Source organism: Trifolium pratense, linkage group LG2, assembly GCF_020283565.1.
Source record: "Trifolium pratense cultivar HEN17-A07 linkage group LG2, ARS_RC_1.1, whole genome shotgun sequence".
NCBI classification, from domain to species: domain Eukaryota; kingdom Viridiplantae; phylum Streptophyta; class Magnoliopsida; order Fabales; family Fabaceae; genus Trifolium; species Trifolium pratense.
Genome location: NC_060060.1, coordinates 41494797 through 41522491, shown reverse-complemented (window position 1 = coordinate 41522491; position 27695 = coordinate 41494797). Strand labels below are relative to the sequence as shown.

At 32.9% G+C, this 27695-nt stretch overlaps 2 protein-coding genes across 6 annotated transcripts; both read left to right on the top strand.

Moving 5' to 3' along the window:
- The first annotated feature begins 1807 nt into the window (after window positions 1–1807).
- LOC123908343 (lysine-specific demethylase 5A) lies at window positions 1808–21743 on the top strand. 3 transcript variants are annotated; one of them, XM_045958971.1, is made up of 33 exons: window positions 1808–3435; window positions 4439–4496; window positions 5891–6013; window positions 6831–6888; window positions 6975–7111; window positions 7585–7746; window positions 7833–7919; window positions 9151–9324; window positions 9893–10045; window positions 10134–10325; window positions 10413–10478; window positions 10925–11020; window positions 11136–11222; window positions 13433–13549; window positions 13630–13837; window positions 13933–13997; window positions 14119–14177; window positions 14275–14406; window positions 14502–14652; window positions 14740–15075; window positions 15344–15517; window positions 16197–16258; window positions 16657–16735; window positions 17227–17376; window positions 17458–17591; window positions 18090–18207; window positions 18307–18377; window positions 19292–19436; window positions 19668–19817; window positions 19967–20062; window positions 20237–20332; window positions 20769–20953; window positions 21407–21743. In XM_045958971.1, exons 1-33 carry the CDS (start codon window positions 2096–2098, stop codon window positions 21636–21638), a joined length of 5493 nt encoding a protein of 1830 aa, XP_045814927.1. In that variant the 5' UTR covers window positions 1808–2095; the 3' UTR covers window positions 21639–21743. The 3 variants fall into 3 exon arrangements, with proteins under 3 accessions (XP_045814927.1, XP_045814928.1, XP_045814929.1); XM_045958972.1 differs by lacking the exon at window positions 4439–4496 and having other exon boundaries at window positions 3304–3435; XM_045958973.1 differs by lacking the exons at window positions 1808–3435; window positions 4439–4496 and adding an exon at window positions 4660–4758.
- Window positions 21744–23453: 1710 nt separating this feature from the next.
- Window positions 23454–26612, top strand: LOC123908501 (putative pre-16S rRNA nuclease). Of its 3 annotated transcripts, none has more exons than XM_045959156.1 (8): window positions 23454–23659; window positions 23856–24011; window positions 24107–24164; window positions 24896–24964; window positions 25049–25144; window positions 25433–25525; window positions 26125–26194; window positions 26337–26612. In XM_045959156.1, exons 2-7 carry the CDS (start codon window positions 23863–23865, stop codon window positions 26188–26190), a joined length of 531 nt encoding a protein of 176 aa, XP_045815112.1. In that variant the 5' UTR covers window positions 23454–23659; window positions 23856–23862; the 3' UTR covers window positions 26191–26194; window positions 26337–26612. The 3 variants fall into 3 exon arrangements, with proteins under 3 accessions (XP_045815112.1, XP_045815113.1, XP_045815114.1); XM_045959157.1 differs by having other exon boundaries at window positions 23456–23669; window positions 23788–24011; XM_045959158.1 differs by having other exon boundaries at window positions 23457–23659; window positions 26323–26612.
- The last annotated feature ends 1083 nt before the right edge of the window (window positions 26613–27695 follow it).

The window sequence follows — 27695 nt, the reverse complement described above, 5'->3', positions numbered from 1 at the left end:
AACAGAGGTTCGAATCAAGGACTTTTACATGTTTTTTGTTGATTCATGAACTATTATGACAGCGAGTGACACTTTCAGTGACAAAAGTGACTGTTTACTCGATACTTTAGTAACAACAAAGAGAATGAATGTGGATAGCATAAAATAAAAAGGGCGTAGGAAGCCTAGCCCGAAAGATCTCTATTTACATGTCTCAATCTGGGCATCACTCACACCAAATACAAACTCAACCCAACCATTATGATTGTTTTTATTACCAACTAAGTAGCCATATAGTAGAAAAAATGATGTTTGTACAACAAAATTTTGTTGACAAATTATTGTTACGTTCAAACATATGTAAAATATAGTAGAAGATAAAAAGTAGAAGAAAGATAAAAATAAAAATAATTATACACAGTAGAAGAATGCTAACATCACACTCTCAAACACATTCTTTTACCACACTCCACTAATATGATGCCACCTCATCCCCACTTTTTATTCTATTAACCGGCAACCCATCAAGATAAATTCAGAAATGTTTTTTTAAATTATTTATTCCTTAACAATTCATCTTCTCCTATGTGACAAAAACAAAACATCATCTTCTCCTGTTGTCATAAGGTGACTCTGCAAATTAAAATTGTGTACCTCAAGCACTAGAATGTTGCCTTTATTGATAATTTCAAACATTAATCATTAGATCGGTCACCATATTTGTTGGAATCTTACCAAAAGAAAACGCAAACCCAACAAACTTAACAAAATGACGCAATGACAACGATTTTCAATTTTAAGGTGAAGAAGCTTTCATTAAAGTGAGAAATGGCGAATGCATATGGTTAAATCCTATAATTTTGTTGAATGAGCCGGGTGTGGGCATTTGTTTGTGAGATTAAATTTAATGTGATGAAATGGAAGAATAGAATGATAAACGAACATGCTATTTTGTAAGGCAAAATTATCCACTTGTCAATTCTAAAGCAGCAAACACGTTTTATTCAAATCTGGTACTTAGTTTGAGACAGCCATGACAGTTCGATTGAGACCATAGATATTTTGGAGAAGATGAATAGTTCAATTCTAATTCCAATAAAATTAAAAAATAGAACGTGCAGTGATGTTTTCTTTCAACCGGTAGACCCGGTTACCAGGTAATAGAATTAAAAATAGAAGTGAGGTGGCTTCATATTATTGGTGTGTGTTGAAGGAGTGTGTTATTAGCATTTCTCATATATAGTATCACATTGTCAATATTTTAATGTTCAAATAACGCAACTCTATACTTTATTTTACACGGATTTCCAATTAAATTAATCTACAATATCACTATTTAAACTGGTTTATAAAATTTTGCTAGAAATACATACTTGTCATAATTTGATTAGAGTTACACATAAAAAAAAGTAATACTACAATATAATTTGGTTAATCGAATGCATGTCTAACAAAATTTCACACCAAGTCAATAATATATAATAATTAATCTCAATAATTTTCATATTAATCATTTAATTTTAGTGAAAAAACCTAATAATTCATAGTTCAATCGTAAAAACTAATATCAAATTCTAAAATTTTCTCAAATTATTTATCGCTATATTTTATTGTATTGTAAAAACAAACGAATCTCAATTTGTTTGTATTGTAAAAATAAAAATAAATATTTTTTGAGAGAAAATAAACATATTATTATTCTTTTCTTTCCCACGAAGCTTCTAAGTTGAATAAGTCATTTTTTTGTTCTTTTCCAAAAACAGAAGTCGTCATTTTATTAGTACATTAGTTTTCCGTATATATTTAATTTAATTGAAATTGAAAAGAAAGAAATTGAAAAGTAAAGTACACAACACAATGTACCAAAAAAAAAAAAAAAGTACACAACACAGTTGAGTAAGTTACTGTTACTCAAAAAAAGTCTCTCCACTTACATATATCCAAAAATATCCATCTCCACCCTCACTCATTTGACTCTTCTTCTTCGTACGGAACATACCAAAGGTAACTGTAACTAACAAAATCTCTCTCTCTCTCTCTCTCTGCGCTATTTACTTCCATGCATACTTTATATCAATTTCTCTATCATATCATATCCATGAATAATTAATTAGTTATGGGAAAGGGTAAACCTAGGTCTGTTGAAAAAGGTGTAGTAGGTCCAAATCTAACCGTTTCATCTCCGGCTATACCATCGGCGCCGGTATATTATCCTACCGATGATGAATTCAAAGATCCTTTAGATTTTATTCATAAGATTAGACATGAAGCTGAACCTTTTGGTATTTGTAGAATTGTTCCTCCTAATAATTGGAAACCCCCTTTTGCATTGGATCTAGATTCTTTTACTTTTCCTACTAAAACTCAAGCGATTCATAAGCTTCAGGTTCGTCCTGCTGCTTCCGATTCGAAAACTTTTGAGTTGGAATATTCTAGGTTTTTGAAGGATCATTGTAGTAAGAAGCTTAAGGTTAAGAAGAAGATTGTGTTTGAAGGTGAGGATTTGGATTTATGTAAGGTTTTTAATGCGGTGAAACGCTTTGGGGGGTATGATAAGGTTGTTGATGGAAAGAAATGGGGTGATGTTGCTAGGTTTGTGAAATCTTCAGGGAAGATTTCGGATTGTGCTAAGCATGTTTTGTGTCAGTTGTATAGAGAGCATCTTTATGATTACGAGAAATTTTGTAATCGGATTAATAAAGGAATGAATGGGAATTGTTGTAAGAAAAGTGTACAAGAGGATTGTAAGAGTGATCATGGGGTACAAACTTCGGTCAGTTCGGTGTCCAAGAAGCAACATGGGGTTGTAGGTGGTTTAAAAGGTAAGGATCGGAAAGCGAAGGAAGAAAACCGTGATCAGATTTGTGAGCAATGTAAAAGTGGGTTGCATGGGGAGGTGATGCTTTTGTGTGATAGGTGTGATAAAGGATGGCATATTTATTGTCTTTCACCGCCGTTGAAGCAAATTCCACTGGGAAACTGGTATTGTTTCAACTGTTTGAGTTCTGATAGGGAGAGCTTTGGTTTTGTGCCTGGGAAGAAGTATTCATTGGAAACTTTTAAACGTACTGCGGATAGGTCGAGGAGGAGGTGGTTTGGACAGGGACCTGTTTCAAGGGTGCAAATAGAGAAAAAATTCTGGGAGATTGTGGAGGGGTCGGTCGGTGAGGTCGAGGTTATGTATGGAAATGACTTGGATACGTCTCTATATGGGAGTGGTTTCCCAAATGAAAATAACCAGAAACCACAATCTATTGATGACAAGTTATGGCAAGAATACTCTACTAACCCATGGAATCTGAATAACTTGCCTAAGTTAAAAGGCTCAATGCTTCGAGCTGTTCATCACAATATCACTGGTGTTATGGTACCGTGGCTGTATATTGGAATGTTATTCTCATCCTTTTGCTGGCATTTTGAGGATCACTGCTTTTATTCGATGAATTATCTACACTGGTATGTTCTAATTTTTTTTTATCCCCGTTTTAAAATTCTAAATGAATTATTTTTTCTGTAATGCATATTAACTATGAAAACCATTGTTTTTGATTTGTATGTAAATTGGTGGAATCCCAATTTACAATTTATGAAGTGGACATGTTCAATTATTATAACATGATCATAGGAGTTATATCTGGCTTTGGCTGTACATGCGAAAATTTTATTGTGTTAAAGTTGTTGGTCGATGTGTACTTCTGATGTGCCACATGAACTTGTTGATTCAATAGTATAAATTCTTGTTAAGACTTCACTTACCTTCTGATTGAACCCTAAATTAAATTCTTGTTAAGACTTTTTTTTTTTTTTTTTTAAAAACTCGGTATCCGGCCCGACCGACTTGTTAACACTTTACTTACCGTCCGTCCGAACCCCAAAATAAATTCTTGTGAAGACTTTATTTACCATCATCGCACGTCAAATTAATCTGGCCCCCCTTTCCCTGAGGAACTGACGTGTAATACAATAAACTAGCATAACTATACTATCATGGTTTAGTGTTGTATTGCTTCTACTGTGCTACATTCTGATGGGAAATTCTAATTATTTAACGACTATTGGCTAAGATTTTGGCATCCGCATATGGGAAAATTTATTTTTCCAAGGGCACACTTTAACAAAGAGACTATTATACTATGCACATATGTTTTTCTTTTCTTTTGGAAAGCTCAACAGTTTCTGGAGACTCAACTTGGGGAATCAATTTAGTGAATTTACCCGAGACTTATATGTGGCTCACAAGTCACAACATTTTATTTGCACATCCTTTCATGAATTTTTTGTTTGCTCCGCTTTTCGTTGGATTTGCTTATCCCGGAGCCATAATGTGGAAATCAACTGCTAGTGTTTGCAACGCGTTTTGCTCTTTAAATTTTTTCTAAAATATACTTGGATTCTAGATTGCTCTTGCCACTTCATTTTATCTGCCTTGTAATGTTGATTCTAATTTCTTTTGTTCTAGGGGAGAGCCAAAGTGCTGGTACAGTGTTCCTGGTAGTCAAGCCAGGGCATTTGAGAAGGTAGGTCTTGGGTTCTTGTTCTATCTATACACCAATACTTCTGCTGATTTTTTTCTATCCAAAAGCATGTAATTTTCACTTGATTTTCTTTGTTTCTTTCAACCTTATACTTGTATGGATTAAGATTTATGTAGTAACCCTCCAAATTTATTTTATATAGAACCCCGGCTAGTTTCTTTTTGCACTATTCACTCAGTAGCCGTGGGTGCACACGAGGCTTGTGGATGACAAGGAAAGGAAATGAATTAATTAAGATAGAAAGGTAATATTATCAAATGGATTCCACTCATCCATTGAAATCATTTCATTTAGAAGAACAAAACAAGAAATGGAATAACCATGACATGGTTGGCCACCTTTTTCCAAATAATAATAAATATAGCAAGTAGTCATACACAGCGTAGAGTTTTTTTTATTTTTATAATCATATCGAGGTGAGGATCAAAAGTGTGTCAATTTCCCCCGGCGTTAGGGTTTCACAGATTCTTACCAACCCCCACAGGCTACAACGCCTATTCTATCCGCGCCATACATTGCAACACCATATTTGTATGGCAGAGTTTTGGTCGGCCACCATAATCTGCCATTCCTTGCTGATACATCATTTAATCTTACATAATTTTACAATGATATTAGAATTACAGTTATACAAGTAGAAAAAGTAGAAATAAGCTAATACAGATACTCAATCAAAATTATTTAAATTTGGACAGCTACATTTTGCCAAAAATTATTTCTATCTAACCTGTTTTGTAAAATAAAATGTAGTTATGCTAAATGTGCAACTATTTTACCTTGCATGCTTATAGAAAACAAGCTTTTCCTATTGATGAATCTTTTGATTATCATTGCTTGAAACTACGAGGACCTCATAATTTTGTGTTGATTTAAGTTTTTGGTAGTACTGCACACATTTCATTTTATGTGAACTCGTTCCTTTGTTGCATGTTATATATTATATTTCCCACTTATCCAAAATCTGGAAATAAATCTTGTTGACTATATTTATAAATTATAACTGTATGATGCTCATATACTGGTGGGTTTCGAAGGGTCAGTTTGATTTGAGAAAACATTTTCTCTTTTCATTTCCCATTTACACTTTTAATTACAAATATATAACCTTTTCATTATGTTTCCCGGAGTGAAACAATTTTTGTTTTTGTTGTTCCTATAAAAGTTTAGAGCAGAAAATAAAGTGAAAGGTGTGTGTCAATTTCCTAATTAAATTAAAAGTGAAAATAGAAAACAAAAGCAGAAAACATTTTTTGAAACCAAACAGGCCTTCAATATTCAATTTTAAGGATGTGTTGATAGTTAATGTATGTACGTGTTTGAGTGGACAAAAATTTGTTGATCTTGATCATGTCATAAAATAATCCATTTCTTTTTAGGTGATGAGAAGCAGCCTTCCCGACCTTTTCGATGCACAGCCTGATCTGCTTTTTCAGCTTGTTACCATGTTAAACCCATCTGTCTTGCAAGAAAATGGAGTTCCTGTCTTCAGCACACTTCAGGTTTCATAACTTAGCTTATCATGGTGAATTTGTAGTTTGCTGTTGTAAATACAAGATTACATTAAAATCATATAATTAGAAGAAAAATGCACTGCATTGATGTAAATTATACCCATTTGGTCCTTTATAAGAAGCAACTTAGCTATTTTCTCGGTCCTAAATATAAGAAACAGACAAATTTTCTAGTGTATTAATTGTTGGAATTTCTTTTATTCACTTTGTTATGTTAATTAACTAGAAATTAACTTATTTCTTGCGTCAGTGGATGCATTTGATAAGCACTGGATATTTTTGGAAAAACATTTAATATCAACTCCTTTAAATACTCTCCCTTTCTCACTACCGGAAGATATCTTCCGATAAGATTTACACTACTGGAAGATTCTTCGGGTAGGATTTGCCTACTGGTAGATAACTTCCGGCGGATGGGGGGATTCTGAGCAATTCATTGAGGGCGGGGGGTGAAGAGCAATCACCTTGGTCATTTGGTCTTTTGTTTCTCAGGATTTTTTTTTTTGATGTAGTATTATATCATATAGAATATCAATAAGCACTCCACAGCCAGTGGACATGTATAATTTAATTTGTGGTTGCTATTGTAGTTATCATGCATTAAAGTTGCAACTAAAACAGACGGTGCGAGTTTAAATACAAGTTCATCTGCTGTCCAAACTTATGATAGCTCCTTTTTACTGTACCTTGTTGCATGTTTTCCAGGAAATCTATACTTTAGCACTACTGCTTTTGTTTATCATTGTCTTCTCTTTGTATGTATTCATTCTTTGGCACTTATCTTTTAATTGTTAATGTTCACCAGGAGCCTGGAAATTTTGTTATTACTTTCCCCAGATCTTACCATGGTGGTTTCAATCTTGGTATGAGATTACATTCTGTCTCCATCCAAAAATTACCAGCTTAAATACAATCTAAAGTATGTCATCTGTATTCTTTGTGTTTTCAGGTCTGAATTGTGCAGAGGCAGTCAATTTTGCTCCAGCTGACTGGCTACCACACGGTTCATTTGGAGCTGATCTCTATAAGCGGTTTCACAAAACAGCTGTCTTGTCTCATGAGGAGCTTCTTTGTGTAGTAGCCCAGGTTTGCACTTGATTTGAGTGTGTTGCATTTGTTGAAATGATAATATCTTGATGAAATTTAAAAAAATTAGATGGTCTGTAGTATGTATGTATGTATTCATTATGATCACTAAAATGCGATCTTGCTATCGTTCTCTTTCTTTTGTCCAGCATTTTGTGTAGTTTTTGTTTTCACCATTTCCTTCTACAGTGCAGAAAACCTGGTACCATTTTTATGATTTATAATTATAATGAAATCGTACTAGCAAACTAAACTACTCCAACATAGGTGTTTTTAATGTCTTTTTTACACATGTAAAAGAATAATTGTGACCAATCCTTGCAATTGGTGCTGTGCATGTTTTTTTGTAAACGTTTTTAAAGAGGAGGGGTCCTCGACTGGTGTGCATGTATTATCATCATCATCCAGTATTCTTATTATAGTTTAGTTGTTGATCAATGTTGCGGGCTCTCGTGTTGATTTTCAATGTTCAGTATGGTGAAGTTGATAGCAGAGGGTCATCTTATTTGAAAGCGGAATTGTTGACAATAATTGATAGAGAAAAATCCTGGAGGGAGAAACTTTGGAAAAATGGAATAGTTAAATCTTCTCGGTTAGCTCCTCGGAAATGTCCCCAATACGTAGGAACTGAAGAGGTGCTGTTTGTTTTTAACCTATCATAACACACAATGATAATTCAATATTTTGGTCTTTTGATCTTATTTACTTGTGTCTTCTATAGGATCCAGCATGCATTATTTGCCAGCAATATCTCTATCTCTCTGCAGTTGTATGCAGTTGCCGGCCATCATCTTTTGTGTGTCTGGAGGTAAATGAATGTGATTGAGGTTATTGATATTGTGTTTGATTGCCATGAAGCATTCATCTTCCTCCCTTGCAATCAGTGCCAGGATTATAGAAAAAGTTTTATATACAAATTGGCATATAAAATGTATGTGTATCCATTTTTTATCTTAAGCATTCATATTAGTAGATATTGAAGCACTTATAGTTATATGAGGGTGCTCAACTGCAGTGTTCACGCTCTAATATTCTGCCTTATGTGCATTGTGAATATATAAAACTGATCTCTACCAAGGAAAGAGGTTGTGGTTGTGTGTTTACATCTCATGTAAATGAAAATAAAGGGAAAGTACTGGTTGTATTTTTTATAAATTTTGGTACTTGGGCTGATTAGGAATAATACATTATAGGAATTCATGGAGTCAATTGGTTAATATAGTCGACGCCACCTAGCACGAAAATGCTTGGTTGGTGTTATGAACTGGTGCCAATCAGGGAAAAGTTATTGAAGGTCAGATGTGAGTGTTAGAGTATATAGTGTTTAGGAAGCTTCTAGCTTATCAATGTAATAGGGCAGTTAGCTTTCTGTTATACTTAACAGAGTCAGTTACATTTGCAACTAACTCTATCTTCTATCTAGATTCTATATCTATATAAAGATAGAATCACACTATGTACATTCACTTTAACAAATAAATGAAATTACTCTTTCATTTCTCTGAAACTATCTTGTTCTAATAGTGAGGAACCCTATTATTGTCTGGATTTGCATAATTAGGAACCTTGTAGTTCTTAATTTGGCTTCACAAGCACACAAGTATGGTTATAATTCCCAATTAGTTAATGTTTAAAGTAAGATTATGAATTTTAAAGCAGATAGAAAATTGTCGGATAAGTTTTTTTTAATTGTTTCATTAGAAGAGCGTGTGATCTAAAATAATATACAGAATATTCTAGTCTAGTTCTAGCAAATGAAACTACTGCCCCTTGTCAATTTCTACAATTATGGTCGGTGGTTCCTACGAAAAATACAAAATAAGTCTGTCAATCTAGTCTCTTAATGATGTGGTTTAATCCCATCCATACGATGAAATATACTGTACAGTGGTATTCTGACGGAAGTATTTGAAATGTTGATATTATAATGTCTGGAAGTATTTTGACATATTAAGATTTGTAGGATTTGAATAGTCTTTGTTAGTTCCTTTACAGATGTTTCTCGTTTTATAGACTGAATTCAGTTCTCTCTTGTGCAGCACTGGGAACACCTTTGTGAGTGCAAAACTTCTAAACTTCGTCTTCTCTACCGTCATTCACTTGGTGAATTGTATGACTTGGCATTTTCTACTGACAAATATACTTCTGAAGAGAAAGCTGAGAGTAGAAGTGTAAAAAGGCAGTCTTCATGTCTGAGTACTTTGACAAAAAAGGTCATATATATATAATATGTGCTCAAACAATGTTGGTTCCAATATTTATGTTTACTTATCTTTCTGAAATCAAAAGATTGAATGTCCTTCTGCTTTTATATCTTTGACCCTGCTGCTCTCCTGTTAGTGTTATACTCCCTCCATCCCAATTTATAAGCAAAAAAAAAAACCACTTGTTCTTGTCTCAAATTATAAGCAAAAAAAACCTATTTTTATCATTTTCAAGATTTATTTTTACTTATTCTCATGCAATTAAATGCAGATTACATTTAATTTACTCTCTCTCTCTCTCTCCTTTTTTTCCATAATCAATAACCAATAAAATTCTGTTTACATCTTTCCATGAAACTTATTTCAAGGAAAACACAAAAAGTCATACTTCAAATTATTTATTATATTTTACTTTTCTTATTACGTGTGAATATTTTTTGCTTATAATTTGGGACGGAGGGAGTACCGTGTTAAACTTTATGGAATAATATATGATATAATGCTGGTATTGTTATGGATATATTTGTATTTATTAAAAAAAACGCACCAGTCTTCTGAGACTCCTAATTGTGTATAGGTGAATGGCAGCTCCGTTACTTTCACTCAACTTGCTACAGAATGGCTTCTGCAATCTAGTACTATTCTTCAAAACGTTTTTGTGACTGATGCATCTGTTACCGCACTAAGGAAAGCTGAACAGTTTCTCTGGGCTGGTTCCGAGATGGATTCCGTGAGTTCTAGTTGTGTCTATTGTATGTGTTTCAGTAAAATTATTCTGTGCTGTACTCAACTAAATTCCACTTTGTTTTGGGATGTAGGTTCGGGATATGGTGAAGAGTTTGTCTGAAGCTCAGAAATGGGCAGAAGGGATAAAAGATTGTGTGACAAAAATTGAGTCATGGTTGAGTCATCAGGACTCGAGTTTAAAGAAAATTCATTTAGAATATGTTGATGAGTTACTGAGATATGACCCTGTACCATGCAACGAGCCTCGTTATCATAAACTGAAGGTGCTTTGACAATAAAATGTTATATATTGTTTTTGGTCGTTGCAATTTACTGCCATTTATTTATCGTGTTAACTTGTTCTCATGCAGGAATTTGCAGAAGAAGCAAGAATGTTAATTCAGGAGATTGAAGCTGCTTTGTCAATGTGTTCTAATGTACTTTCTTGCATTATCTTTGTGACTTGAGGACACGTTTGTTTGTTCTTTTTTGTTTTATAAAAAGTGATTTTATGATATAGTTTTTGTTAACGCTTCCTTGAGAGGTTACTATTTTTAGCCTGCACCCAAAAGTCTTACATAGTTCTTACAATTTTTTTTTTTCTGAGGCTATATTAACTTTAGGAATTTTTTTTAGTATTTTTTAATAAAAAACGACTCCGATATAATTGTTTTGGTTTTCCCCCCACTAAATTCTTATAACTTTTTTAAAAGATTATTTTAACCAGAAAGTTATTTTTCTACAAAAAAAGATAAGAAATGGGCCCTTATATTTTTGATAAATATATCTGATAAGTATATTTTCCTGCTAGCATAATGAAATTTGATGATATCTCGATTCTTCTTTCCAGTCCATTCAATTTGATTGATATTGTTTGTTTCAGATGTCTGAGTTGGAACTTTTATACTCCAGAGCTTGTGGCTTACCCATCTACATGAAACAGACTAAAAAATTAGAGGCGAAAATTTCTTCAACCAAGGTAGATGTTACCAGACATAATAGTTTGATGCTTTTTTTAACTCTATAATGCTATGAATGCTCACTGTATTGCTTTTTATATTGCTCATATGATTTCTTTGTTTGAGATCAATCAGGCATGGATGGGTAGTGTCAGAAACTGCATCTCAGCTAGTGATCCTGCTGCATTAGATGTTGACGTTCTTTACAAGTTAAAGTCAGAGGTAATAAAACTCTGAAAACGGCACACATTTAAACTAGCTTTATATATTATTTTACAAGACTTGTTGCAGTTAACATCAAGTTTGCTTTATGTTTATAGTTGTTGTTACAAAAAATTACTGTTACGTGTTATCTAATTTATATTTATATAATATTATAATTATATTAACTATATTTATCACATTGTGCAACCATAACTATCCTGGTTTGCATTTTTTCTAATTCCCCCTCAAGCTGGAGCATTTAGATCACATGTGCCAAGCTTGATACATATATAGTTTATATAAGGTCCCCTTAAATATTTAGTGAAAACATCTGTCACTTGTGAAGAATTAAATATGAAAAGAATCTTACAAATTAGAATAACTGAGTTATTAAACGACAGCTTCTCTTTTAAGTTAAAATTATGTTTTGCATCTCAGTTTTTTCAGAAGCTCTCTCATTTGACTTCCATTTTGGTTTACAATCGAGCATATCTTCTCTTATAAGATGTCAAGAGCATCTTTCCTTCTCCATAAATGGCTACTAGTACTTTGCTGTTAGTAGAGAGCTATAAACTTATTTTAATTGAGAAGCTGTTTTATAAGATAGAAGTTAATCAAAGCTGGGCCATTATCATTTGAACTAATAAAGTCAGTGGTGATGTCTCTCGCAAATCTGATATAAAATGTAGTCTATCTGTATGTTCTTAATCCTCTTGTGAAATACTTGATTTGATGTAACATGTACTGTCCTCTTGTGAGTACTTGGTTTGATGTAATTTGATTATAAGAAAATTTGTGTCATCTCCTTGACCGTCCCATGGATAAGCTCCTAAAGTATGTGAACCAGACGGGGATACCAATAGCCGACACCAAGGGTCTGTTTGGTTCAATGGAGGGGAGGGGAGGGGAGGGGAGGGATTTTAATAAAGGGGAGGGAAGAGGAGGGGAAGGGAGGGGAGGGAGTTTAATTGCATGTATGTTTGGTTCAGAAGGGGAGGGGAGGGATTTTAAAACTAAATTACTTTTTTATCCTTATTATTTTACAAAAGTCTTATAGTTTTAAAATTATTCACTTTATAAATAATCTTATAATTTTAAAGTTATTCACTTCAAAAATAATTAAATACGAACACTCAATTGACACGAAACCTCTGCACATCAAATTATCAGTTGATAACAATTTTTGTATTTTGATGATTCATCTAACTTAATAAAATATTTATTTATAAAATTAAACTCTAATAATTTTTATATATATTTATTTTGATGATTCATCTAACTTGATAAAATATTTATTTATAAAATTAAACTCTAATAATTTTTATATATATATTTATAGTTTATAATTCAAAGAAATAGAAAAAATATAAAACAAAAACAAACAAGAAAAAACATAAACATATCATAACAAAAAGAGGCAAAAGAATTGCAACTCAACCATTCTAATAATTACTGGTATATATCGTAACAAGTACTACTGTACGTATAGTAAAAAAATTTGCAGGTATTGATAAAAAAAAAAATTGCATGAAAGGAAGGATACTAGTTACGTTAACAGCAAAAAGAATGAAGTTGCACTGTATCATAAAAGAACAGTACACTAAATAGGAGTAAATGATATAGAGAAATAATAAGGCTGATTTTGGAATTATAAAATAAGATTGAGGATAATTTTGTAAATGTAATAAAAATTTAAGTAACATATTTTACCTCCCCTCCCCTCCAAATCCCCCCAATTTGGGGGAATGCAAAAAATGAGTTTAGGAGGTATTTTGCTCCCCTCCTCTTCCCTCCCCTCCCCTCCCCTCCAAAACCCCCGAACCAAACAGACCCCAAGGCATGATATTATGCTTGTGCACTTGATCTTGCAACAATTTTTTTTCTTTCTCTCTTTCTTACTTTTTGTACAAAATAAGGCTGGGTTGCTCTCAATGTCTACAGAATTCCCAGAAATGGATCTCTCCATCTCTTATGATATATAAGGAAATATGGAAACCAATTTTAGATATTATAAGATACTTTTGATATATTCTAACAGTGACATAATATAATTATCTGCACTAGTCATGCATTATTGAATGTGTTTGACATTCATATGATCCTAATGTCTTGTTATTTCATGGAATAATTAGACTTTGTGCAATGTACACGATTCTCAGACATGCTCACCTATCATGCACTAAATGAGTTACTTAAGGATTAAAATATGAAATTCATGGTTTCATCAGATTGCGGATCTTCAAGTTCAACTCCCAGAGATAGATGCACTTCAGAATCTATTAAACCAGGCAGAATCTTGTAGGTCTCAATGTCGATGTATATTAGAAGGTCCTATGAATCTCAAGGTTTACATCTTTATCTTTATCCCGTTTCATTTTCTGTGATTGTTACAAAGAATGGCTTGATTAACTAAGGAAATATGCAGAATGTTGGGTTGCTGCTTAAGGAATGGGACAGTTTTACAGTTGATGTACCAGAGTTGAGGCTACTAAGGAATTACCATTCAGATGCTGCGTCATGGGTTTCTCACTTTAACGATGTTTTAGAGAGAGTTCACAGACAGCAAGATCACCATAATTCATTTGATGAATTGAAGAGCATTCTTGAAGAAGGTTTATCTTTGAAAATTCAAGGTATTATGGATTATTGCAGCTTTATGATGGTTTAGATCTCTCGAAGGCCCGTGCAATTGTTTATTTTCTTGTCAATTTTGGTTTTTGTTGTACAGTCGATGAGTTGCCTCTAGTTGAGATTGAGCTGAAGAAGGCTAATTGCCGACAGAAAGCTTCGAAGGTAAATTATTGAAAGATAAGGGCTTCCTAGTATGCTGGTGCTATTTTACTTTGTAATATTAAATTCTCAAGCAATGCTTATAACATTGAGAACTGATTAAAATCACATGAAATTGGTACAGGCACATAATTCAAAGATGCCCCTGGAATTCATTCAGCAACTGCTGAAGGAGGCCACTATGTAAATTTTAACTCTTATTCCTTGTCTTAATTGGCATATTGTTACTGTTTTTAATTTTATTGCACTAAACTTTTTGCTTTTGTTACTGATTCTTAAGGCTAGGAATTGAGGGAGAGAAGCAATTCATCAGTTTATCTTGTGTGCTTGGTGTCGCCATGCGTTGGGAGGAAAGGGCTGGCGAGATTCTTTCACTTGAGGCTTCTATTTCTGACTTTGAGGACATGATAAGGTTCAACACTTCTTGAGACGCGTATTTTATCTTTTGTAATTTTGACAAGCCTATATTGGCTGATGAGTTTTTTTGCATATGCTGGTGTTTTGCAGAGCTTCAGAAAATATATTTGTTATTCTTGCTTCACTTAATGATGTCGAAGAAGCATTATCAGAAGCTACTTCCTGGTTAAGGAATTCAAAGCCATATTTAGTCTCTTCTAATTGTGTGTCACACTCTGTGCGGAAAGTTGAGGACTTGCAGGTTCATGTTTTGTCCTGTTTGTTTTACAGGTTTTCATTTGCTGCAAATATATACATTAAATATGACAATTTGATTCTCTTCTTTTAGTTGTTGGTTTCTCAATCAAAGCATCTTAAAGTATCTTTGGAAGAAAGAAGGATGCTTGAATTAGTTTTGAATAACTGCAAAAAATGGGAGTGTGGAGCACGTTCTCTGCTTGATGATGTTCAGTGCTTATTTGAATTGGATAACACTGTTCATGGAATAAGTAGTGATTTATTGTTTGAAGTGGAAGATTTCATTACAAGGATCCAGTCTGCCATAGCATCTGGTGTATCTCTTCGTTTTGATTTCAGTGATATTTCAAAACTTCAAGCATCTTGTTCTACACTGCAGTGGTGCAAAAGAGCCCTATGTTTCTGCAACCATTCTCCTTCTTTAGAGGTTGCTATTTCTCTAGTCATAATTTATGCTCCTAAGTATTGTATTTGCACAGAGCTGCGGCTCCACCCACTCCTTTTTTGTTTGACTTTGGTGCTTGCACTTTCTTCTTCAAACTATATTTCTTGACACTGGTTATATAGCTTCAATCATATGAGTGCCTTATGATGTAACTTTTTCTCTTCATCGTACTGAATTTCTTTTTAATGATTGAGATAGGTTCTTCTTAATAATTACTTTTATTTATAAGAGGTGGTTGCCAATCCTGTAGGATGTTTTGGACGTTGTGGAAGGCCTCTCTCATTCCTCTGTTTCTGGTGCTCTATTGAATGTACTGGTTGATGGGGTTGGGTGGCTTAGGAGAGCGTTAGAGGGGATATCTAGACCTTGCAATTATAGAAGATGCAAATTGACTGATATTCAAGATATTCTCACTGATTATCGGGTACATGTTTGTGTAATTTTCTATTGCCTATTTTGTTATCAAAAGATTTATAGCCCTTTATGTTCAATTTATTAATTGCTAGAAGTGGAATAACACTTGTGTGATCATTTTAAATTTGTAAATATATCATTCATAGGCATTTGACCCTTTTTTAGAAGTGTATAGTGAAAATGATGTGTTGGACAATATTATAAGGAGAAATGTGGTTTTAGTTTTTCAGTTGGTTTTGGAAAAAACTTGTGATGAGGTGAGTTGAGGTTTCTTAAATCGAGTTTTTGACAGAAAGTATTGTGGTGCTTGAGCCTAGATTTAGGTTTACTTGCTGTATTTCAACTTACTTTTACTAGGCTTGGTTTTTTAGGAATCCTCTGATTTGTATTGTCTATGCTTACTACTAATTGTAAAAAAGTGGGGAAAAAATTATAATTTGTAACCAAATGTTTGTGCAAAAGTTTCAAATAGCTTATATTAATCAGCATCATACTCAATTTTGTTGTTGGCAACATAATTAAATTTCCAACTACTTCTATTAATCCATTAACAACTAGGCTGAATAATTAATTTAGAGACTTTTGGGGTGGAAAAGTTCAAGAGAAAACATGTTAGCATGTTCTTAATTATAGTACTTGATTAAACTTTTTTGTTATCAACTGCTTACGTATGCAACTTACATCTGCAGACTATTAAAATGACCTTTACGGAAGTAAATTGTCAACTTGAAGAAGCCATTGGAAAACATAGGTATGTCTTATTTGTTTGTTATAGAATTAAGATAATACACGATGTTAGTGTAATTAGTTTCAGTCTTCTAAATGGCAATTCATCCTTCTTTTGGCGTTCTTTACACGTCCCTTCTTCCAACCTTGTAAGGTCTTCTTTCATCATTATGGGTTTCAATTAAATTCCTGGGTAATTAGGTATTACACTTCAATATTTTTTGTAACCTATTATGGAGGCCATGCTCTAATTGATTCCATGCCTTCTAATAGCTCTTTCTGATGTTTGTTTAGTTTGTTATCTGAGCAATCTTGATTTAGAATATATTGCTTGTGTACAGCACTATTGATTGAGTCGATGAAGACTTGTTTTTTCTAATTTTTGTTTTAAATATTTGACCTTTGTAATGTATTTTATTTTAGGTCGTGGCAAGAACAAGTGCATCAATTTTATTGTCTAAGTTCTAGTGAAAGAACTTGGTCATCAATATTGCAGCTCAAGGTATATTTTCTAGATGTTTCAATTGGTTATCTTGTGCATCAACAGATTGATTTAGGGTGCATTATATTTCTATAACTTAATTTCTTGCTGTTTTTGTTGTGCAATTTCTAAAACGTGGCAGTCATTGTAAAAAGCTAGCTTCCTTCTAATTTGTTATGAATTTTTATAGTTTGCTTTCTTCACTTTATCTCATTCACGATTTACTTTGAGCCTTTTAGAGTTGTTATTAAGTTCCTTCAAAACTCCTTTTTATTTTACACAATTTTTGTGTAAGAGTTTTATTTTATTCACAATTCTTTATATGTTGTTAATTGTTATCTTTGGGATATCAGACTTATTTGTTAGTCAGTTATTTGAAATTCAGATATTCAAAGTGAAAGCTTTCACAACTGTCCTAAAGCTTATGCCAGTTTGTGTTTTATTTAGTAGGACATGACATCACTGCCACTGGCTCACATTCATAGCACTGACATTTATTTGCTTATATTCAGGAACTGGGGGATACCATTGCCTTTCGTTGCCCAGAACTTGATTTAATATTATCTGAAGTTGAGAAGGTGGAAAATTGGAAGAAAAGATGCATGGATAATATTGGACCTTTATTCCAAAATGAAAATTCGCTGCTTCATGCACTGCAGAAGGTTTTGATTTTGACAGTTATTTCCCTTCTGTAGTCCATTTGCATATTTAGTACGCTTAAGACTTCACATTATATTTTTCAGATAAATGAGAGACTAGATAGATCACTATACATATATGGCAAGTTACAAAATCAGAAGGAGCCAAACCTGTGTAACTGCTGCTTCGTTGATTCTGAAGATCAAGAATTTCTTGCTTGTTCCACTTGTATGGACTGGTAAAGTACCTATTACCTTGGTTCTAGAAATGGCAGTTGAGTAGCTCTTAAAAATATATCAGGCAATAACATAGAGAATTTTTATGGTAACCTTCAAATTTTAAGAGTTTTCATACACCATTATTTTTTTTATCATAAGTTGAATGAGCTATCATTTAATACAGGCATGTAATCTGAGTCACTAATTAGTACTTCATTAGAGTCAGCTTGTAGAGCAAGCTTGAGTTGGCTTTAGTTGAGTTAATAGTTCTGAACTTTTGTTTAACTTATGCTTTTTCTCTTTTAAATTATGATTTTGTATTTATTTATTTAAAATTTGCATTTCATATCTGTAAATTATTTAGGCTGGGTTCGTTTAAAAATGAAGATTGATGAAAAAAACAATCCGCTGTTTTTGTACCTTTGTTTCTTTACAAATTATTTAATTTAATTTATGCGTTCTGTGCTTCAAATTCAATATCTTGCCAATGGATTTTGATTCATCTTTCATATGGACAGCTATCACTTGCAGTGCATTGGATTAACAGCAAAAGACACTGGCCTCGGAGACTATAAGTGCTCTTACTGTGAAATTTTGAAGGGTAAATCCCAGTATTCAAATGGAAGTTCCCTCCTGGTAGGATATTATTGTATCATATTATTAACCGTAGTTTAGTAGTTTATTTTCTTTCACGGAAACTCATAATGTCGTTCTATATTCTTTTGCTTTATGCAGAGGTTTGAGAAACATATTGAATTGAACATTCTTGTCAAACTTCTGTCTGATGCTGAACATTTATGTTTCGGGTAATATGATTCTCCTAAAATCTTTATTTGCTTCTTGGGTAGTTTACTTATTGGCACTCTAAGAAGGACCCTTGAAAACATTTTGACTATAGATTTTGTAGCTTCTGCTTTTAAAAAGTACAAGCATGAAATACCACATCATTACAAAGCAACACTTAGATACATGTCATTTTGGGCAAACAATCCTCCGCACTAGGCATGGCAATAAAACCCATACCCGCGGGTACCCGCCCAAACCATACCCGCTTTGACGGGGAAAATCCAAGTTGACTGGGTTTGGGTTCGGGTTTGGGTTTTCCCCGATTTCAAATGATGGGTTTGGGGCGGGTAATAGGTACATTGATACCCACCCAGAACCCGCCCTGTTATACTAAAAAATAGATTCACCTCTTTTAAATTAGAAACGCTTAAACAATTTCTTAAATCACATTCATATATTTATTTTTTATTTTTAATTTGAGTGTTAAACAAACCATTTTCTCTATTTTTTTTCTTTATTTAAAAAGATATTGTTGAGAGAAAATAATTTTGGACATTTAACTTTTTTTTTTTAATAAAAAAATACTAAAATACAATTAAAATTCACGTGGAAAGAGGTGTAATGGGGATACCCGAAACCCGTTGGGGATACCCAATCCCCGTTGGGTATGGGTTTGGGGTTATCATTTTTATCCCCGCTCGAATTTGGGATGGGTTTGGGGAAAACCCGAACTTTATGGGTTTGGGGAGGGCAAAATCCGTCCCCGCCCCGCCCCATTGTCATGCCTACTCCGCACTTTGCAGTGATAGTTGGACATGTTTGCTCAACTCAACTGTCTCTAGTCTGTTCTTATGTTCCAGTTTTTTTGGTGAACTAATTTATTTGTAACCCTCTAAAACCTACAATTCATTTGTTGTTGTATCTTGTATATCAGGATTGACGAAAGAGATCTTCTGAACCAACTTATTGAGAAAGGCTTTGCTTGCAAATCTGCCTTGAGAGAAATAGTGAACCTTTCATCAGCTTATGTTAATGAAGATATTACCATCATCTCTGAAAAATTGACAATTGCTATAAAGGCATGTTATTTATTTATTTTTAACAAAGTCTATTTTCCTAAACGATTTCAATCACCTACGTAGAAAATATTTATCATTCTTGGACATGCTCTCTGAATCCTCTATGGAGAAAGTCTATTTATTTAATGCTGTGTTACTATTGAAAATGATTATTATCTCATTTTTCTTAACTGGAACACATGATAGTTAAACTTGTGGTAGTTTTGCTTATTGAATATGTTATATATGTAGGCTAGCAAAGTGGCTGGTGTCTATGATCAGGGCGGGAATTGTGACCTTGAGCTGGCTTTAGCAAGATACTTGTGGAAAAGTCAAGTAAATATATTGTTAAGTAGTGAACAAAAGCCCACGGTTGAACAGATTCAGAAACATCTGAAAGAGGTATAACTGTTGGCCAGGTTTTCATGTTTTATGCATGGCAAAGAACAGGATATAGCCTGTCCCGTTATTTTATTTCAAGTACTTGTTCACTTTATTTCTTTTATAAACTTCATTGCCCAATCAAACTGAAACGTCCAAGTACATAACAGGGAATGTCGATGGAAATATCACCCAAAGATCACTATATGCTGAAACTTACAAATGTGAATTGCTTGGGCTTGCACTGGGTAGAACTAGCCAAAAAGGTTTGTCATAATCTATATCCTCTCTCTCTCTCTCTCTCTCTCTCTCTCTCTCTCTCTCTCTCTCTCTCTCTCTCTCCCCCTCCCTCCCTCTCTCTCTCTCTCTCTCTCTCTCACACACACACACACACACACACACACACAACTAGATTTTAACTATTTATATATCGTGGACAGGTATCAAATGATTCTGGAGCACTCGGTCTAAATAAACTATATGAACTTGTAGTGGAGGGTGAAAACTTGCCTATTGATGTAAATGTGGAACTCAGGGTAAGAGGTTATTATATCCATTAAGTGTAAGCGGGTTTGAACTGACCACTGAATCTGGTCAACCTTATGTTCTGAAGTCAAAAATTAGTTTAGTTCGGGTAGTTGGTCAAGTGATATGAGGATGAACCCAATTTATTATGTCGAGTCAATTTAAACCCCCAAACTCGATCAACCATAAAAAAATTCCCTTGACATTTTGTTTTCTTCTGATTTTTTATAGCTTTTCAAATTAAATTTGTTTTAAAAATTGAAAAATATCTTGAGCTGATAACCCAACCCAAAGTTTTTCAAAATGGATCTCAGTTGTCAACCCATTTTCTCCCAAACCCAACCTGTTTACACCCTGACCCTGAGTTTGTTTTTGTATTATTGAAATTTCATTTATTTACATGTCTTCGATATGGTGCTAATCAAGTATTGTTTTTATTCAAAACAGATGTTAAGAGCTCGATGTATGCTTTATTGCATTTGTCGAAAGCCATTTGATCCCGGAAGGATGATTGCATGTTATCAATGTAATGAGTGGTATCACTTTGATTGTATGAAATTATCATGCACTCAAGATATCTACATTTGCCCTGCGTGTAGCCCGTGTACAGGATTGCCTACTAACCATGACAGGTCAGTTTATTGTATGCACCTCTAATTAGTTAAATAGTCGCCATTATATGTTTTCGTTGTAGCTTTTAAATTTGCTTTTCTTGAGATTTACAATGTCTTTCCTTTTAGCAAGCATCGTACCATGGAGTACTAGTTTTCAAGTCTTGATTACCAGTAGAAAGACTCATTCAGTTGTAGAAATCGTGAACAAATGTTTAATAAAATATGTTAATTATCAGCTGGTGTACCTTTTTATATACCACTCTATGTAGTGGTGAATCTGTCTAGCAGCACCTTGATTCGCATTTTGAGTTTTATGTATAATCTCCATTCACTGCTTGTTATTAAATCAACATGGGGTCTGGAAGAAATTGTTCTATGTTGTATTTCGACCATCTACTAATGCTGTAATTTATTTTTGTCAACTTGTTTATTACTTGGTGCTCTTTATTGATTATCTTTTATGTTATGCAGATTAACTAGTGGGAAACTTGAGGAGCCTAAAACACCTTCTCCCAGGCATACTAACCCTAGAAAGAAACAGAAGAGAGATATGTTTGCACCCAGCGATGAAGATGGTAGTGGTTTTAAGTATTCTAATGGGACAAAATGTCCAAGATGGAAAAATCGAAAACCGTTTAGAAGAGTAACCAAGAGACGTGTCGAACTTCAAAGTCTTTCTCCATTTCTATGCATAAAACGATAACCATGCATAGTAGGTAGTCATTGGTCATTAAATTGATTCAATTGATTTGTATTTTGTTGTCTCAATCATTTTTTTCCATCTTAATGGGAAATTTCATCTTTGATCCTTGTCACATTGTAATCCATTTTTTTGCATGTCACACCATCTGAAATAATTAAGATGGTGACAATTAAAGTAGTGAAGTTTAGTTGTATAATTACAGAAGTAGGAAGGATTTTGGTAGAATTTAGTAGTTAAAATAGTGGTAAAAATCATTCATCCAAGTTAGTTTTAACTTTTAAGCATGTACAGCCTATTATGTCAAATGGTCCTAATAATTTTTTTCCACCTATCTTTGATTATTATTATTATTTGAAAAATGACGTTTTAAGAGGGAGTTTTTAGGGTGTTGGTCAATGGTAGCCTACGACAATTTCATCTATTGATAAGATTAGAAATATAATCCAAACTTAGTGGGACTGTAAGCTACCTTTCTCACCCCTTAGCAGAATTCAATAATATGAACATGATACTGTGTAGTCTGTGGACAAAAGAGAATTTCTCAAATCTGACTATTCAGGAAAATCCGAGTGTGATTTCTGAATGAAACAATTTTTTGGTTGGACTTTACTTACTTTGCGGCCGAACTCCGGATTACTATGGCCACCTTAATTTGCCTTATTTTAGGAATCAGAGCGTTAACACTAAAAAAAATGTTATCAAAATCAATGTTCGTAGCAACTCCCTTTCCAAGTTTTGTGTTGCAACTTTTTTTTTACGCAATTTATAGTATAAAATAAAGCAATAACCATTGTTTTAACGCCATAAATAGCATAAGATTATTAATTATGATTATAAATCAAACTCGCTATTCTAATAATGATTACAACAATTACACACTACTCATCAACTAACTACACATTTTTATTTTTCTTTGGTGACTCAGAGGGGCCTAACCCCCAAAGAAAAAATAGCTAAAATATTATAAACTTTAAATGGAAAAGTTTAGATTACATTACCGCATGATGTAGTAAAATGCACCTAATAAAATCCAATGCTTAATTTAGATTTCGGCTGTTAATTTGAGATCAAACGCCTCATATTAAATCTATTATTAATATATTAAAATCGATTATCATCAAAGTTATAAATTTATCCTTATTACTTTTAACTATATTGCATGTTTTATATCTTTCACTGTAATTGTACTAAAAAAAATTAAAAAAGAATATAAGATAAATAAAAAAATACCAAAAAATATAGAAAAAAAACAAGTAAAAAAAAATAAATATTAAATACGAATCTATGAATAAAAATAGAAAAAAAACAATAAAAAAATTATAGAAAATTTAGTCAATAAAAATAAATTATGGAAAGAATATAGAAAATATTTCACTTAAATTTAATTTAAAAATATTTTTTAATAAATTTAAATATTTTATTCTAAATAAATTTTCTATAAACTTAAATATCGAGTTAAAGTCAATTATCCGTGCAAATGCTTTGCACGGGTGTTTGAACGAATTATTATTTAATAGGGCTTAATTAGTAAAATGGTCCCTTAAAGACATTTTTGGTTTCAGATTGGTCCCTTAAAGAAAAAAAGGTCCAAATAGGTCCCTTAAAGAAAAAAAAGGTCCGAATAGGTCCCTTAAAGACATCTCCGTTAATCAGTTTGGTCCCTACAAAGAGGTCTGAATAGGACCAAACTGATTAACGAATATGTCTTTAAGGCCCTATTCAGACTTTTTTTTCTTCTTTTTTTTTCTTCTTAGGGACCAATGTGAAACCAAACATGTTTTAAGAATCATTTTACTGATTAAGCTTATTTAATAAAATTCAATAGAAGTGTTTCTTCTCTGCGTGTACTTTTTCATTTCTTCACTTTAATCCTCCCTCTGCCTCTGCCGCTTTCTCTTCTCCGTCCGATTAATTGCCGTCGTCACCAATACACCCTCTCACCGTCGTGCGAAGCAAAGCTGCAACCGTCCTTTGTGCTAGCTCCTTCGTTTCCTTACTTTGAGTTTTACTCTCCAACCCAGGTAACCAAAAATTGCTACTTTCATTCCACTCTTCACCATTTTACACTAATTTCTGATTTGTTGCTACAATGTGTTTATACGGTAGCATGCAACCATGTTGAAGAAATTGCAAATTAGAATGAGAAAAAATTCAATTGAAAACCCTAGCCTTGCTCACTGTAACTGAAATTTTCCATTGCCATTTCCAATTTTGCAGCTTTACAATGAGGTACGTGAAACCCTTTGAGTTGTTTCATGATTTGATGAAAACAACACAGAAAGAACGTGGGAGATTGATGGGTTTAGATGTTGGCGATAAATATGTTGGTCTAGCTCTTTCTGATTTCGATAACAAAATTGCTTCACCTTTCAGGTATCATAATTTAATATGTTTACATAGTGTTTGGTTCAATGAAGGTTTTAGTATTTTCCATAAGTAACACATATGCTTGTTATGTTCAATGTCAGTGTTCTCCTCCGGAAGAAGAATAATGTTGATTTAATGGCTGATGATTTTAAGAGTCTGGTGAGTTTATTGTCACTTTCATGTCTATGCTATGTACTTGTCAATAGTTAAATATGTCTAATTTGACATGTAATGGCAATGGCACTGTGAGAGAACTGTAGATTTCTAATTGATAAGTGCGGTATCCGACAATAAATGATGATTTAAAGTTCCAATTATTCTGTTGTGTTAGGAATGTTACATGTCATACTAATACTCATTTCCATAAGATTTTAGTGAAGTTGGCAAAATCTCTGTTGCTTTCATGTTGTAAACATTTATTACTTATTGTATGTTTTTGGAGTTAGTATACCGTCATTCTTGTTCCAGGCTCTTTCTTGTGATGGATTTCTATCCTCTTTCATCCGTATCTTGAATTAGTATAGCTCTACTACATCTTTGAGGTGCATAAGTCACTAAGCTGATTCTGCATGTTTTCTATTTCATAATGATCTTTTTTTTTTTGCTTAGCAATTATTTGTTTTGTTATCTAAGATGTATCTTTCTCTTAGATTTTGCTGTACTGTAAGTTTGTTTCTTTCAGTTCTAGTTTCACACAACTTTTTGTTGATTTGGCTCTTAGCCTTGGCTTAATTTTTTTAACAGTTACAGTGGTAGAATTAGTGCAATAGGCATGGAGGCATGGATATATGATGTATTCTTATTTTAATTATTTATTGGTACAACTCTTTGCTATTTAAGTCATAATTATCCCAAGCTATGCAATGACATCTTCATCCGTTTTAATGCAGATCTCTAGATATTCCTTGAAGGGATTTGTTATTGGCATTCCTTATAGTTGGCATGAGGTGTCGTCTGATGTATGTTTCATTTTTTTTTTGACCATCCATGTACCATTTATTGCTGTTTTTCTGTACTAGTTGATTAATTTTGCATTTTATCAGGCTTGTCAAGTGAATGTCTTCATTAATAACCTCCATAGAACAAACATGCTTGAAGGTTTAAACTATACATTCTGGAATGAGAGCTTCTCGTCAAAGGTAGATTCATAGAATTGCTATTCCAAAAATTGATGAAATTAAATCCATCTTAAGTCAGATATTTCCAACGTGACTACAACCTCTACTCGGTTGGTAACTACTACTATAGAAAGAACTAAATATCTACTTAGTGTGAAACAACTAACAAGTATTGTATATTATATTTAAAGAGAACCTACTTCGTCCAGCTAAACATACAAAGTAGTATATAAATAGATTTTCCCCTAATATGATAACACTCATTGCAATAAAAATGAGACAAATTCTAAAGTTAAATTGTATTTGCAGAGTGTAGACTTAATAATAAAGTCTTTGAACTTTAAACATCCAGTTCATTCCAAAACTATGCTAGACAAGTTTGCTGCTGTAGGAATACTTCAGGTAAGTTCTTTGATCGGCTACTTTACTTAATCTTCTATTTTATTGTTGTACTTCTCTTCATACGTTACTTATCATGTAAAAGGCATTGTCTTCACTCTTCACATTCTTAATTCTGCTGAAAGCATGATAAGAATGTTTTAACATGTGAGGCCTTTATTTGGTGTATACATTATTTTTTTTTCCTGAAGTAGGAATTCGTTTTATTAGTTTTGAAGAAATCATTATCAGGAGGAATCTGTATGACAATAAAAAGCACTGAAGTAGATGTTATGATATAAGTTACATCCATCACTACAATCATTTTCCCACAACCTCAACTAGATGGCTATTCATTTTATATACTACACTAGTGTTTTCTGGCTGCGTTTTTATGGTTCTGTTTGGAGATAAACTTATTTGAAAGGAAAATTGTTTGTAGGACCCCATTAAAAATTTATTTTTCACAAGTGTATTGAGAAGTCCTTCCTTTTTCTGCAAGGGACACTGAAATTTATTGTGAAATATAGAAACATAATTGTTTACATTCCAGGGCTGTGTGTGACTGTGTGTATCTAATTAATTTGGTTAGACGGATCTACTTATATGTTGGTATTTTCTAGGGGTACCTGGACTACGCTAACAAAAAAACAAAGCTGATAACACCGGACCAGAGTATGACTACTTAATAGTGTAAGTTCACAAGCATGCTATGTTGTCTCAAACTTTATTTCTTTTTACACGATCACCACCTCTCAAACTTCATTTCTTTTTCTCATCACTTTTATGAAATTTATCTCTTTTCTGTTGTGTCTCATCAGTGCTCTGTCTACAGGTAGAGGCATGCACCAGAAATCAAATAACATCTAGAAACAATTGAATTTTAAGGTAGTGTGGTGGACAGGACAAACAATTTAACATTTTCGGATTTTAGGAAAATTTGTTAGTTTAATAGAAGTTACAAGGAATCCCTTTTTTTTTTTTGTGACTGATTTCTATCCTCTTTCATCCAATTCTTGAGTTAGTATAGCTCTACATCTTTGAGGTGTATAAGTCACTCTGCTGATTCTGGATGTTTTCTATTTCATAATGATCATTTTTTTTCTCCTCAGCACTTATTTGTTTTGTTATCTAAGATGTATCTTTCTCTTAGATTTTGCTATACTGTAAGTATGAGAGGCATCCACTTATTTAAGCAATATGATTTTATATTTTTGCAAACTCCATTATGTTAAAAAAAGTGTCTTGGTTAATTTTAAGTTTGATTCACGTTCTTGCAATTTCCCTTAAATGGTCAATGGTCATGAGTCATGATGAGTACCTTAGCACTGACATCACAGCAAAATTTTACTTTTATAAAATGAAGATCACCAACAAAAATGTTAATATGATTACTGTATTAGCCTAGAGGAGTTTCTTTTTATTGTTGCATTATTATTTACCCTCTAATGATCATTATGTACACTATTTTTAAAACATTATATTTGTTGACAGATAGTAAAATTTAGTAAAAGTGTTATATTTTTGACAATATTACTGTACATAAGTAAGATTGCAAGAATAAATTTTTATAAGGGTCACAATTCAAACCTCCGCCTCCCTTTTCTTATAACATTCTTATGCTTCTTTGATCGGTCAAATTTCTCACTTCCTTCGTCGTGATTGGATTGTTTCTTTTCAACGCAGTCTTGGTCAAGATAACAAGTTTGATTGCCTTGCTATATATGGCATCTTTGGATGATTTTTTCAAGACTTAGACCATTTGGAATCCAATCAAATTGATCATTGATCATTAAATGATGCTACTTTTTTTAGACTGCTTCCTAAAATTTATCTAGAAATAATTATTTGACTTAATAATTTACACATTGTTGGTATATAGAAATTAATCTTATATTGTATCCAAAAAAAAAAGAAAAAAGAAATTAATCTTATATTTGTATCAAAAATAGAAAAGAAATTAATCTTATATTTATTTTAAAATCAAATTAATACTAGTGTTTGTGTGTTTTTTTGGCTAACTTTTACGGTGTTTGAAAATAGGTTAAAGTTTTGTAACAAAAAAAAAAAAAGAGTAAATAAGCAAATTCGTCCTCAAATTTGTAGCCATAAATTAATTTCTTCCTCTAATTAATCGAAATAGAAAAAATGTCCATTTGATAAACTTCAATCAAATAAGTCATACTTTCAAGTT

Excerpts from the sequence above, each read along its gene's own strand:
- LOC123908343 (XM_045958971.1), top strand. The coding sequence starts at position 2,096 with ATGGGAAAGGGTAAACCTAGGTCTGTTGAAAAAGGTGTAGTAGGTCCA. Across the intron at positions 11,021-11,135 it reads CGAAAATTTCTTCAACCAAG|GCATGGATGGGTAGTGTCAG; the intron begins GTAGATGTTACC and ends GAGATCAATCAG. Across the intron at positions 19,818-19,966 it reads TTCAGAAACATCTGAAAGAG|GGAATGTCGATGGAAATATC; the intron begins GTATAACTGTTG and ends AGTACATAACAG.
- LOC123908501 (XM_045959156.1), top strand. The coding sequence starts at position 23,863 with ATGAGGTACGTGAAACCCTTTGAGTTGTTTCATGATTTGATGAAAACA. Across the intron at positions 24,965-25,048 it reads GGCATGAGGTGTCGTCTGAT|GCTTGTCAAGTGAATGTCTT; the intron begins GTATGTTTCATT and ends GCATTTTATCAG. Across the intron at positions 25,145-25,432 it reads ATGAGAGCTTCTCGTCAAAG|AGTGTAGACTTAATAATAAA; the intron begins GTAGATTCATAG and ends TTGTATTTGCAG.